Source organism: Scyliorhinus canicula, chromosome 9 (genome assembly GCF_902713615.1).
Source record: "Scyliorhinus canicula chromosome 9, sScyCan1.1, whole genome shotgun sequence".
Lineage (NCBI taxonomy): Eukaryota > Metazoa > Chordata > Chondrichthyes > Carcharhiniformes > Scyliorhinidae > Scyliorhinus > Scyliorhinus canicula.
In genome coordinates, this window is record NC_052154.1 from 125,267,675 (window position 1) to 125,280,717 (window position 13,043).

At 48.0% G+C, this 13,043-nt stretch overlaps 1 protein-coding gene across 4 annotated transcripts in view; it reads right to left on the reverse strand.

The window, feature by feature from the left end:
- Positions 1-13,043, reverse strand: part of LOC119971660 (protein phosphatase 1 regulatory subunit 12A-like) — a 266,177-nt gene that overhangs the window by 42,876 nt on the left and 210,258 nt on the right. For all 4 annotated transcript variants that reach the window (XM_038807505.1, XM_038807503.1, XM_038807502.1 and 1 more), the window contains 3 exons: positions 6,727-6,825; positions 3,356-3,446; positions 2,763-2,930 (listed from right to left, as the gene is read on the reverse strand). In XM_038807505.1, coding sequence (XP_038663433.1) covers positions 2,763-2,930; positions 3,356-3,446; positions 6,727-6,825 — 358 coding nt within the window. The remainder of the gene's footprint in view (positions 1-2,762; positions 2,931-3,355; positions 3,447-6,726; positions 6,826-13,043) is intronic.

Here is a 13,043-nt window from a genome sequence, read left to right on the forward strand (position 1 = left end):
ATTACAAAGTGGTGTCAGAGATAAAGATCTATAGAAATGGCTTTGACAGGAATAAAACAGGAGAAAGCGAATGAAATGAAAATCGCTTATTGTCACAAGGAGACTTCAAATGAAGTTACTGTGAAAAGCCCCTAGTCGCCACATTCCGGCGCCTGTTCGGGGAGGCTGGTACGGGAATTGAACCGTGCTGCTGGCCTGCCTTGGTCTGCTTTCAGGTCAATGGACAAACATCTTTTCAAAATGAATTCTCCATAGCAAAACGTATAGTTATAATCTTAAATCATTATAAAATGAATAGTGAAGCATCAGCAACAAGTTGTATTGATATGACACCGTTAATGTAAAACATCCCAAGGTGCTTCACAGAAGTGTTATCGAACAGTATTTCACACCAGAAAATATTGAGATAGGTGAGAGATAGATTTTAAGTAATTTCTTAAGAAGAAAATAGAGGCCGAGAGAATTCAGGAGGCAATTCCAGAGTTTTGATGACTGAAGGTATGGTTAGTGATTAAAATCAGAGATGGTCAAGGGGCCAAAATTGAAGAAGTGAAGATAACTCAGAAGGCTGTGGGCTTGGGGGAGAATACAGAGATAGGGAGGGGTGAGGCCAGGGAGGGATTTGAAAACAAGGATGAGAATTTGAAAACGGAGGCATTGCCCGACCATGATCTCATATAGGTCAGCGGGCACAGGGATGACAGGATTTTTTAAGTGAAAAGATGGGAGGCTAGCATGGAAATAGTGCAACCATTGGTAACAAAGGCACTGGTAAGGGTTTCGGGAAAATTTTAGTATAATGCGTGTACATCCAGCCATCTGGGGCGAAATTCTCCGCGGACCGACGTGACGCCCATTTCCGGCGGGAAAAAGCGGTGTGCATGACTCCTGCGTCCGGGCCTTCTTTTAAGCTGGCAATCTCCGTTCCCGGAAGGGCCAGCAGCTGACTGACGCGATACGCGTCAGTTTCACCAGCTGCGGAAGTGGTGAGACCTGGTGATTTTTGGAGGAGGAGGAGAGAGACAGACCCGGCATTTGGGGGGGGCTTCCGGCATTGGGGGGGGGTTCCGGCATTGGGGGGGGGTTCCGGCATTGGGGGGGAAGGTTCCGGCTTTGGGGGGGTGGGTTCCGGCATTGGGGGGGGCAGCGGCGTGCAGAGAGGGGGGGCGACGGATGCCCGGGGCCAACGCACCGTCGCCCCCCCTCTGTACGCCGCTGCCCCCCACCCCAAACCCCCTCACCACCCCTACCCCCTTCACCACCCCTACCCCCCTCCAACGCCGCACCCCCCACCCCCCACCCCCACTAACGCCGCACCCCCCCCCCCCCACTAACGGAGGAAGGAAGGGGGGGAGGAGGAAGGAGGGGGGGGGAGGAGGAAGGAGGGGGGGGAGGAGGAAGGAGGGGGGAGGAGGAGGAAGGAGGGGGGGAGGAGGAAGGAGGGGGGAGGAGGAAGGAGGGGGGACGGAGGAAGGAAGGGGGGGAGGAGGAAGGAAGGGGGGGAGGAGGAAGGAGGGGGGGAGGAGGAAGGAGGGGGGAGGAGGAGGAAGGAGGGGGGAGGAGGAGGAAGGAGGGGGGGAGGAGGAAGGAGGGGGGGAGGAGGAAGGAGGGGGGGAGGAGGAGAGAGAGGGGGGGATGTGTGGGTACCGGCCTTCAGAGGGAGGGGGACGGGGTGTGGGTACCGGCGTTGAGAGGGGGGGGTTGCGGCGTTGGGGGTGGGGGGTTGCGGCGTTGCGAGAGATGGGGGGCGGAGTTGGAGGGGGGTAGGGGTGGTTGGGGAGGGGGTAGGGGTGGTGGGGAGGGGGGGTAGGGGCGTTGGAGGGAGGTAGGGGTGGTGAGGGGGGGGGTTGGGGTAGGGGGCAGCGGCGTACCGGGGGGGGGGGCGACGGTGCGTTGGCCCAGGGCATCCGTAGGCCCCCCCTCTCTGCACGCCGCTGCCCCCAAACACCCCCCCCCCCCCCCGATGCCACAAACCCCCCCCCCCCATGCCGCAACCCCCCCCCGGAATGCCGCAACCCCCCGGATGACGCAACCCACCCCCCGATGCCGCAACCAATCCCCCCCTCCCCATGCCGCAAACCCCACCCCCCGGATGCCGCAACCCACCCCCCCGATGCCGCAAACCACCCCCCACCGATTCCGCAACCACCCCCCCCCCCCGATGCCGCAACCCACCCCCCGGATGCCGCAACCCCCAACCCCACCCGATGCCGCAACCCACCCCCCCGATGCCGCAACCCACCCCCCGATGCCGCAACCCACCCCCCCGATGCCGCACCCCACCCCCCCGATGCCGCAACCCACCCCCCCGATGCCGCAACCCACCCCCCCGATGCCGCAACCCCCCCATGCCGCAACCCACCCCCCCGATGCCGCAACCCACCCACCCCACCCCCGATGCCGCAACCCACCCCCCCCCCACCCCCGATGCCGCAACCCACCCCCCGACACTGAACGGCGTCAACCATCATCAATGGTTGACGCCGTTTTAAAGCAACTGTGATTTTCGCCGACGTGACCCGTGGCCACGTCGGCGGGACTTCGGCCCATCCGGGCCGGAGATTTGTAGACACTAAAAAAAAAATGAAATCCCGCCGGCGCCAGCTGTTTTCAGAGGCTGCCGGCGGGATTTGCACAACGCCGGTTTTTGGCCGGTGGGAGATTTAAAAACCCTGTGGGAGCGGAAATAACGCCGCTGCCCGCCGATTCTCCGACCCTGCGTGGGGTCGGAGAATCCCGCCCCTGGTTACCACTCGTCTTACCTCATCTTGACTGGTCTTGCTATATCTGTATTTTGATGCCATGTCTTTAGCCTCTGCTTCCTTCTCTTCCTTTTCTTTTTCTTTGCTTTTCTCCTGTTCTGTAACCTTCTTCTCCCGCTTCAGTCCAATTGTTTTCTCGGCCTCCTGTAGGTCTGTCAGCGTGACACCCTGCACCACAAAATGAGTAATAAAAAGGAGCGACTTGGTAAAGAGCAACAAGATATGTCCCCAGGAGCGCTGAGATGCAGTGTGCGGAATGTAATGGTGCATGGTGAGGTGTGGTTGAACACACTCTGTTTCTTGTATCTGAGCACTGGGTTAGATGACAGTTGAAGACATCTATGAGGGATGGAAGATGCCAATGCTGCCATCGCATTATTTTGTATTCAATAGGGTAAAGCCCAGACTCCAGGTCTAATAATTTTTCAGATAGTAAAATGGGCTTCTGCTTTAAATGCCTGATTTTTGGCAAGCACATTCCATTTGAGATATTTATGGAGTATCACTGAACATCTGGACAGGTGAAAATAATGCAACGGCAAATGGAACCTTTAAGCAATGTTGGAACTGTAGCAGACCACTCTCATGCTCACCTGCGTGGACCTGCGAGACTGGCGGGCATGTCGTGAGCGTGCCTTTCTCTGCGCTTCAGCTTCCTCGTCACGGACCGGGGTGAGGTAGGATCTGGAAACAGTAAAACGTGGCAGAAAATAAACATTCGAATGACTTCGAGTGGGAGAGCCAATAATGCCAGGGGAAAGGAGCCTTAAGTTTGAGATTTCCATTCTTGGTGTAACTGCTCCCCCATCCATTTTACTGCTCGTGCACCTCCCACCCCCCACACAACCTACCCCAAAACTCATGCCCTACCCGAAAGGAAGTTACTGAACAGTGCAAAAAATGTGGCACTTTCATTTAATAAAAAACTTACAAAATTGTTACAATAAAAGATAAAGGGGGTATGCTTCATCTTCACTCACTGGGTGGTAATGGAACACGTTTGGCTTTCAATGGGAAGGAAACCTGATCGCTTCCATAAATGACTGGTAATCACATGGGCAGATTTCTCCACTAAACATGAGGGGCTCCCCTATATAGTTATCTCAGGCTAGCATTGTGGATAGCACAAATGCTTCACAGCTCCAGGGTCCCAGATTCGATTCCGGCTTGGGTCACTGTCTGTGCGGAGTCTGCACATCCTCCCCCTGTGTGCGTGGGTTTCCTCCGGGTGCTCCGGTTTCCTCCCACAGTCCAATGATGTGCAGGCTAGGTGGATTGGCCATGATAAATTGCCTTTAGTGTTGGGTGGGGTAACTGGGTTATGGGGATGGGGTGGAAGTGTTGACCTTGGGTAGGGTGCTCTTTCCAAGAGCCGGTGCAGACACGATGGGCTGAATGGCTTCCTTCTGCACTGTAAATTCTATGATCTATGATTTAAGAACCAATTCCTGGCTGTCACTCCCACGAGGGGGCTGATGCTCGGCTCACTGTGCCAGCCTCCAGGCAGTAGGGAGAGGAAAGAGTGACAGTGACATGTACTACACTGGGACTGCAACTTTTTACACACAATGCACTATTTCTGGAGTATCCCTGGTACAGGAAACTATACCCATCCAATTGAAACAGGAGAGTATTTAAGTGAAACAACAGTTATTTATTTGGACTTCTGCCCACCCAAGGGAACCAGACGCTGGAGGTAGTGAATCTGTCCCTTCACATTGGATGATTTTTAACAGGGCTCCGGTAGCCTCATAACATCTCCGGTAAGTGTTGCTTGCTAACCTTCTACAGTGCAGCTGTGCTCCATTACGGGTCTGGAGCCTTTAAACTGCACTAACAACATGTGTTCTTACAGGTTTACAGCTGCATAAAACGGCTTTTCCCTGATCAAGTCACACACCAGTTCCCAGGCCATAGTCCTGTCACTAAATCACGAGCCCATTTAAATGACCTGAACCCAGAGGTCAAAGTGGGAGCTGGTGAAAAGCGTACTGCCCGATTTATTCTGATGTGAAATGGGAGAAGAAGAGGAAAACTGGGGTCATCATGCCAAGATTCAAAACACAATGCTCAATATTTACGTTAGCCTTTCATCGCAAATCTAGTCATCAAAGTTAGAAAGTTAACTTCTTGGGTTAAACGCAAAGTCAAGTTTCCTCTCTTCCGGTAGATATTGAAAGGCAAACTGTCGCTGTTGAATTACAATTATACAGACCGCCTGATCATAAAATGTTTCACATGCATTCCAAATTCTAAGACCTCCAAGTAAGTAGTTTTCCTTCAAGTGCCCATCCGTAGCGTTATAGTCATTTGAAAACAAAATGAAATTAAAATCGCTTATTGTCACAAGTAGGCTTCAATGAAGTTACTGTGAAAAGCCCCTAGTCGCCACATTCCAGCGCCTGTCCGGGTAGGCTGGTACGGGAATCGAACCGTGCTGCTGGCCTGCTTAGTCTGCTTTAAAAGCCAGCGATTTAGTCCAGTGAGCTAAACCAGCCCCTTTATGGCACAGCAGGAGGTCATTAAAGCCATTGGGACTATGCTGGCTCATATGGACCACTCCAGTCAGTCTTACTCCCCTGCTTGTCCCTCCTAGCCCAGAAAGTTTATTTCAAAGTATGCCAATCTATCAAACTCAAAAGACATAATGGTTGATGTTTGTATTCCACATTGATGAGCATATCCCACATTTCGTGTGACCCATGTCTATTTATGCTTTAGTTAGGTATACTTTGATTAGCGTGGAGATCAAAGCCTCTGGACCGTAACTAATTTACAGGTCAAATAACCAGGCCCATTTGGTGGAAATAGCAGGTTTTTCAATTCCATTAAGGAGTTTGTTAGTGGGTCATGACTTTTATTTCAATTCCTGTCATTTCAAAGATTGTATAATGTCAAATAGACATTTTTTATTTTGGACACTCTACTTCCAATAGCGCAGTTTAATAAAATTCATTCTTGGAATGTCGGCATTTCTTATCCATTCCTAGTTGAATTGAGATGATTATTGTGGGCCTTATTTTTGAATTGAAGTGCTTAGCCATTGGACTGCAAGGTAACATGTTTTGAACATGGAGCCTGTGCAACCTGACGGGAGTTGGTCAAGTTGAGTGTCATCAACAGTATGAGAACAGATACAGTTTGATGATAATTTGTTCTTAATGAGAACAACTGGCTTGGGAAATAGAGCAGAGTCTTGAACAACCTCTGAATTAATGGGGGGGGGGGGGGGGGGGGGGGATGGAGCAAGTATCAATCAAAGGGCGCATAATGTGGTCAGAACACAAATATAAGTCCACTTGGTTGGAAGTGTCTGGTGGCAGCTTTGGAGACCTGTTGACTTACCAAAGTGTTAGGGAGCAGGTATGAAAAACAGAGTTCTTCAGCGCCTTCTAATGTGATTCCAATAGTATAATGTAGAAACAGCTTTAAGTTGAGAGTGCACGTCCATAAGGAATTGGGTTGAGGCCAGGTAATCTTATGCTGGGTAGGAGTCTGAATGACACCAGACCCCATTATTTTTTTTTCCGATTAAGAGGCAATTTAGCATGGCCAATCCACCTAACCTGCACATCTTTTGGGTTGTGGGGGTGAAACCCACGCAGACACAGGGAGAATGTACAAACTCCACACGGATAGTGACCCAGGGCCAGGATTCGAACAAGGGTCCTCAGCATCGCAGTCCCAGTGCTAACCACTGCGCCGTGCTGCCCTGAGACCCCATTCTTAAAGGGATTCCACTGGCAAAGTAACACTTCAACATCAATCAAAGTCCTTTGCTTTAGCAAAACTACAACTGAGTTAAACAACAGTAGAGTTAAACAGTGCAGACACCAATTAAATAACAATCAGTGTGCATTATATATATTATATATGTGTGTACATACACACACACTGACCATTCTTGAGCATTTGACTCATTCTCAAGCACACATCACTCTATAATTTCACTTCTAGCTGTTACCTCCGTCTCTCGCGGGTCTCAGTGCCAGAACTATTGCCTTGTGTGGTCGGATTACTCTCTTTTTCTGCTCCATTTCCAGCTTGGTTTCGAGTCAGGGAGCTGAGGTATGAAAAACAAAGTATGGCATGTGAATCGAGTCTCCTCCTGCAACTATGTACATTGAGCCACTTCAGGCCCTTGATCAAATTCCCATGACACACGTTACCAGTAGTGTGATCTGTGCAATATCATTCTTTGGGTAAATTTGACAAAGTATTTACGTCTCATTTTAAATTAAGGTCCACAGCAAAGTATAAACCAAACGTAAGGCTCGAAGTTGCAAATCAGGTTTATCCAGCAAATTTTCCCTCCCGCCTACAGAAAGTGCTGACTGATTTCCACATTGGGTAATTCCTTTACCTACTGAACCATAACTCCATTTGAACCCTCCACCACATTCAACAACCTGCCTCAACAATTTTTTAAAATCAATTTTCTTTATAATTTTCAAACTCTCAACTAAATCCACTGTGTCTCTTGCTAATGTACGATGGCTGTCATTACCCAGCTGTGCATGCACACAGGTCCAAATATATACAGAAATCCAATGATGTTACTCCAGTGCCTAACATGCCAGAAAGCTTTTCATTTTTTCTGTTTTAAATTTAGAGTACCCAATTCTTTTTTTCCCCTCAAATAAGGAACAAATAGGCGTGGCCAATCGACCTGCACTGCACATAGATTTCATAGAAGATTTCATAGAGTTTACAGTGTAGGAGGTCATCATTTGGGCCATCAAGTCTACACCGGCACCTGAAAGAGCACCCTATCTAAACCCAAACCTTCACCATATCCCTGTAACCCAGCAACCCCACATAACCTTTGGACACTATGGGCAATTAAGTGTGACTAATCCGCCTAACCCGCACATCTTTGGACTGTGGGAGGTTACCGGAGCAGCTGGAGAAAACCTACACAGACTCAGGGAATCGAACCTGGGACCCTGGAGCTGTGAAGCAACAGTGCTAACCACTGTGCTACTGTGCAGCCCATCTTTGGGTTGTGGGGGTAAGACCCATGCAGACACGGGGAGAACGGGCAAACTGCAAATGGACAGTAGCCCGGAGCCGGAATTAAACCCGGGTCCTAGGAGGCGTGAGGCAGCAGTGCTAACCACTGCCGCCCAGAAAGCTTTTCATGACTTGGGACAAAATGCTGTGGTGAATGTTTGACTGACAGGCACATTGACCAATGGGCAGGCTGGTGATGCCGAGGGTTGGGTGGGGTGCTGTGTCATTGGGCAGGCGGAGGGGGAAAAGGACTCAAGCTCCCAAATTCCACCTCGGACATCAAGGTGTCCCGAAGCAAGATTACCTTTTCCAAAATTGCCGAGGCAAGTGGGCTCAACCAGAGCTCATGGGGCGGATGGCCGGGGATGTGTTTGTGGTGTTGCCCCAGCCCCACCCCTGTTAACAGGCTAGTTTGAGACTCTTAGGTGAACTTCACTCTGGGATGGATGATGTTGAATGTGGGTGGGTGGGTGTGGAGGGAGGCAGAGGCTTCTCCACAAAGAGGATGAAGAGAGGAAAAACCATTCCAGTATCATGACCTTAATTTTCCTAAATAAGCTGAGTAATAGCGCCACCATGGTTATAGAACATAGAACATAGAACATTTCAGTGCAGTACAGGCCCTTCAGCCCTCGATGTTGCGCCGACCTGTGAAACCAATCTAAAGCCCATCCACACTATTCCATTATCATCCATATGTTTATCCAATGACCATTTAAATGCTCATAATGTTGGCGAGTCCATTACTGTTGTAGGCAGGGCATTCCACGCCCTTACTACTCTCTGAGTAAAGAACCTACCTCTGACATCTGACCTATATCTATCTCCCCTCAATTTAAAGCTATGTCCCCTCGTGCTAGCCATCACCATCCGAGGAAAAAGGCTCTCACTGTCCACCCTATCTAATCCTCTGATCATCTTGTATGCCTCTATTAAGTCACCTCTTAACCTTCTCTCTAACGAGAACAGCCACAAGTCCCTCAGCCTTTCCTCATAAGATCTTCCCTCCATACCAGGCAAAATCCTGGTAAATCTCCTCTGCACCCTTTCCAATGCTTCCACATCTTTCCTATAATGCGGCGACCAGAACTGCATGCAATACTCCAAATGCGGCCGCACCAGAGTTTTGTACAGCTGCAAAATGACCTCATGGCTCCGAAACTCAATCCCTCCACCAATAAAAGCTAACACACCGTACGCCTTCTTATCAACCCTAACAACCTGGGTGGCAACTTTCAGGGATCTATGTACATGGACACCGAGATCTCTCTGCTCATCCACATGACCAAGACAGTATTCTGTATTCCTGTTTCTCCTTCCAAAATGACTTTATGGCAGCTGCCTACACTGGAACTCGCAATGGCGCAACAGGGAAAAACACTAGAATGGCACATGTGCAACACAACTGAGACACTTATATGCACCCTCTTTTTTAATAACAGTAGGAGAGAACTTTGACAGCAAGGTTTACCCCGGAACGCCTGACATTTTGCTCACAGCCTAAATTCCAATATTGAAATCACATTTCATAACCGTGAGGAGGTCAGTGTAGAATTTCAAAAGGACATAAACAAGTTGGTGGAATGAGCAGACAGGTGCCAGATGAACACAGTATAGTGTAGGATTTAGGAGCAGGCATGGGCCATTCTGTCCTTTGAGCCTGCCATTCGATAAAATCATGACTGATCTAGCTGTGGTCTGAACTCCACTTTGCCGCCTGCTCCCCATAAGCCTCGTTCTCCCATGTCTATCGAAATCTGTCGAACTCGGCCTTCAATAAATTCACTGATCCAGCCTCCACTGCTTTCTGGAGAAGAGAATTCCACGAACTAAGACTCTTTAAGAGAAAATAATTTCTACTCAGCTCTGACTTAAATGGTAGGTCTCATATTCTCAAATTGTGTCCGTTCCACAAATGGAAACATCCTCATGTAAGGAACTTGTTAAATCCTTCTCTGTTCCATGTTTCTTTTTCTTAAAATCCCTATCCCTGCAACATGCAGTTTTGTTTAAACTGCAGACCGGTGTCAATTTGGTCTAACTGAAAACACCCCTGGTCTAATGTACTGGCCCAGATCTCCCCTTTATGCTCTGTGGCAATGCTCTGAATGTCAGTTTGATGGGCTTGGCAGGCAGCCAAGCAGTGTGTCTGAAATTCTGGGACATCTCCTGTTCTTGCTTGCGATTGGTGGAGCCATTCAGAACCGTCTTGAAGAAAGGCAGGCCAGGAGAATAGCTCCACTTTACCTCAGCCCTGGTTAGATATTAAGACACCCAGAAGCTGGTTTAAGCACCATCCCCCTATCACCCTGGAAAGGTTTAAATCTCAGATTGAAGGCCAAGGAGCTGAAACTGACCTTCCTCCCTGCAGTCTATTTAACATGTGGGAGTTCCCCTGGAAGTGAATTTTGATCAGCAAAAATGGCAGATATGTGGTCGATGTCAAGGGCGGACGGAAGTTAGACCAAATTGACACCGGTCTGCAGTTTAAACAAAACTGCATGTTGCAGGGATAGGGATTTTAAGAAAAAGAAACATGGAACAGAGAAGGATTTAACAAGTTCCTTACATGAGGATGTTTCCATTTGTAGAATGGACACAATTTGAGAATATGAGACCTACCATTTAAGTCAGAGTGGAGTAGAAATTATTTTCTCTCAAAGAGTCTTAGTTCGTGGAATTCTCGTCTGTTTTTTGTTTAAATTCTCAGGTAGAGAATACTAAAATTGTCTCAGCGAGACTGGAAGTCAATCTGGTGGAGGCCTGTCAGGACTGAGCCGACCTCAGAGCGGGAATTCTCAGTGTGAAGATCCCGAATGTTAAAAGAGAAAGTGACTTTCCAGACAGCATTTAACAGCCTGAAGGTCCTGGTTGAAGATCACCATGAGAAGATAATTGGCTACAAAAACCTGTAACTCCAGCAGCAACATTCCATCTCATACCTCTTAATCCCTATTATTTTTGAACACCCCCCACCCCCTTTTTCCACTGTGTGTGTCTGGCTGGAGGGTGGGACAGGGTTTGGGGAATAGTTAGATTAGCAGACCGTTGTTCCAGTCTTACTATTATTTATTCATCTTTTTCCCTGTTGTAAATAAAGTTTTAAAAAATGTTTTACATATAAACCTGGTCCCTGTAGCTCATTGGAACAGTCAAGGGTTAAAGATCTCAGGAAAATAAATACACAAATGATTGGTTAATTCACTTGTGTTGGGACTCCTGGATCTGTGGGCCTGGAATTTGACCGCGCACTTGCCCAGGGTGTCGTAAAACACACAATATCTACCATATCAAATACCCTCACTATGAAGTAAAGTGCAGATAAATGTGAAGTGAATCATTTTGGTAGAAAGAACATGGAGGAGCAATATAAAATAAAGGGTACAATTCTAAAGGGGGTGCACCTGCAAAGAACAAAGAAAAGTACAGCACAGGAACAGGTCCTTCGGCCCTCCAAGCCTGTGCCGATCATGATGCCTGAACTAAAAATAAATCTTTTGCCCTTTCTCGGTATCCCTCTTATTTCCTACCTATTCATGTACCCATCCAGATGCCTCTTAAATGTTGCTAATATGCCTGCTTCCACCAAATCCTCAGGCAGCGCGTTCTAGGCATCATCACTCTCTGCGTGAAAAACCTACCCCTCACATCTCCCTTAAACGTTCCCCCACTCACATTGAACCTGTGGCCCCTTGTAATTGAACTTCCACCCTTGGAAAAAGCCTCTGACTATCCACCCTGTTAATGCCTCTCATAATTTTGTAGACCTCTATCAGGTCTCCCCATAGCCTCTGTCTTTCCAGTGAAAACAATCCTAGTTTATTCAACCTTTCTTCATAGCCAACACCCTCGAGACCAGGCAACATCCTGGTGAACTTCTTTGCACTCTCTCCAAAGCTTCCACATCCTGATAATGTGGTGACCAGAAATGAATGCAATACTCCAAATGCGACCTAATTGTGGTTTATATAGCTGCAACATGATTTCCCAACTCCTGTACTCAATGACCCGGATGATGAATGCAAGCATGCCATATGCCTTCTTAATCACCTTGACCACCTGTGCTGCCACTTTCAGGGAACTGTGGACCTGCACACCCAGATCCCTCTGCATGTTAATGTTCCTGAGGGTTCTGCCAGTTACAATATAATTCATACGTAGATTTTATCCTCCAAAATACATCATCTCAATTTGTCCGGATTAAACTCCATCTGCCATTTCTGTAAGTCTCCAAGCTATTTATATCCTGTTATATCCCCTGAAATCCTTGACACTATCAGCAACTCCGCCAATATTCGTGTCATCCGCAAACTTACTAATAAGACCACTCACATTTTCCTCCAGATCATTTATATATACTACAAACAACAGAGGTCCCAGCACTGATTCCCTGTGGAGCACCACTAGTTCCAGAACACCATTCAGAAAAAACACCCTTCCACCGCTGCTCTCTGTCTTTTATAACCAAGCAAATGCTGTACCCATTCAACCATCCCACTCCGAATCCCATGTGATTTTAGTTTTTATACCAGTCTGCCATGTGGGACCTTGTTAAATGTCTTACTAAAGTCCACATAAACTACATCCACAGCCTTTCCCTCATCAATTTCCTTTGTCACCTCTTCAGAAAACTCAGTCAAGTTGGTGAGACATGACCTTCCCCGTACAAAACCATGCTGCCCGTCACTAACTAGTCCATTTTCCTCCAAATGTTCATACATCCTGTCACTCAGTATCTTTCACAAAAGCTTCCCCATCATTGGCCTCTAATTTGCGGTTTGTTCCTGCTTTCTTTCTTAAACAAGGGAATAACATTGGCTATTCTCTAGTCCTCTGGAAGTTCTCCTGTAGTCAAAGAGGATGTGAAGATATCTGTTAAGGCCCCAGCTATTTCTCCCCTTACCTTCCGCAGTAACCTGTGATAACTCCTATCCGGCCACGAGGACTTGTCTACCTTAATGCAATTTAGGATATTCAGCACTTGCTCCCTTGATATATTGACGTTCTCAAGAGAGTTCACACACCTATCACTGACCTCAACATCCATCCTGTCCTTTCCCTGGTGAAAACTAATACAAATAAATCATTAAGGATTTTACCCACTTCAGACGGTTCCACATATAAATTCCCTCCATTGTCCTTGAGTGGGCCTACTCTTTCTCTTGCTCCTACGTTATGCATATAAAGCCTTGGGATTCTCCTTGACCATGTTTTCGAAAGACATTTCATGGTCCCTTTTAGCCCTCCTAATTCCATGTTTAAGTTCCT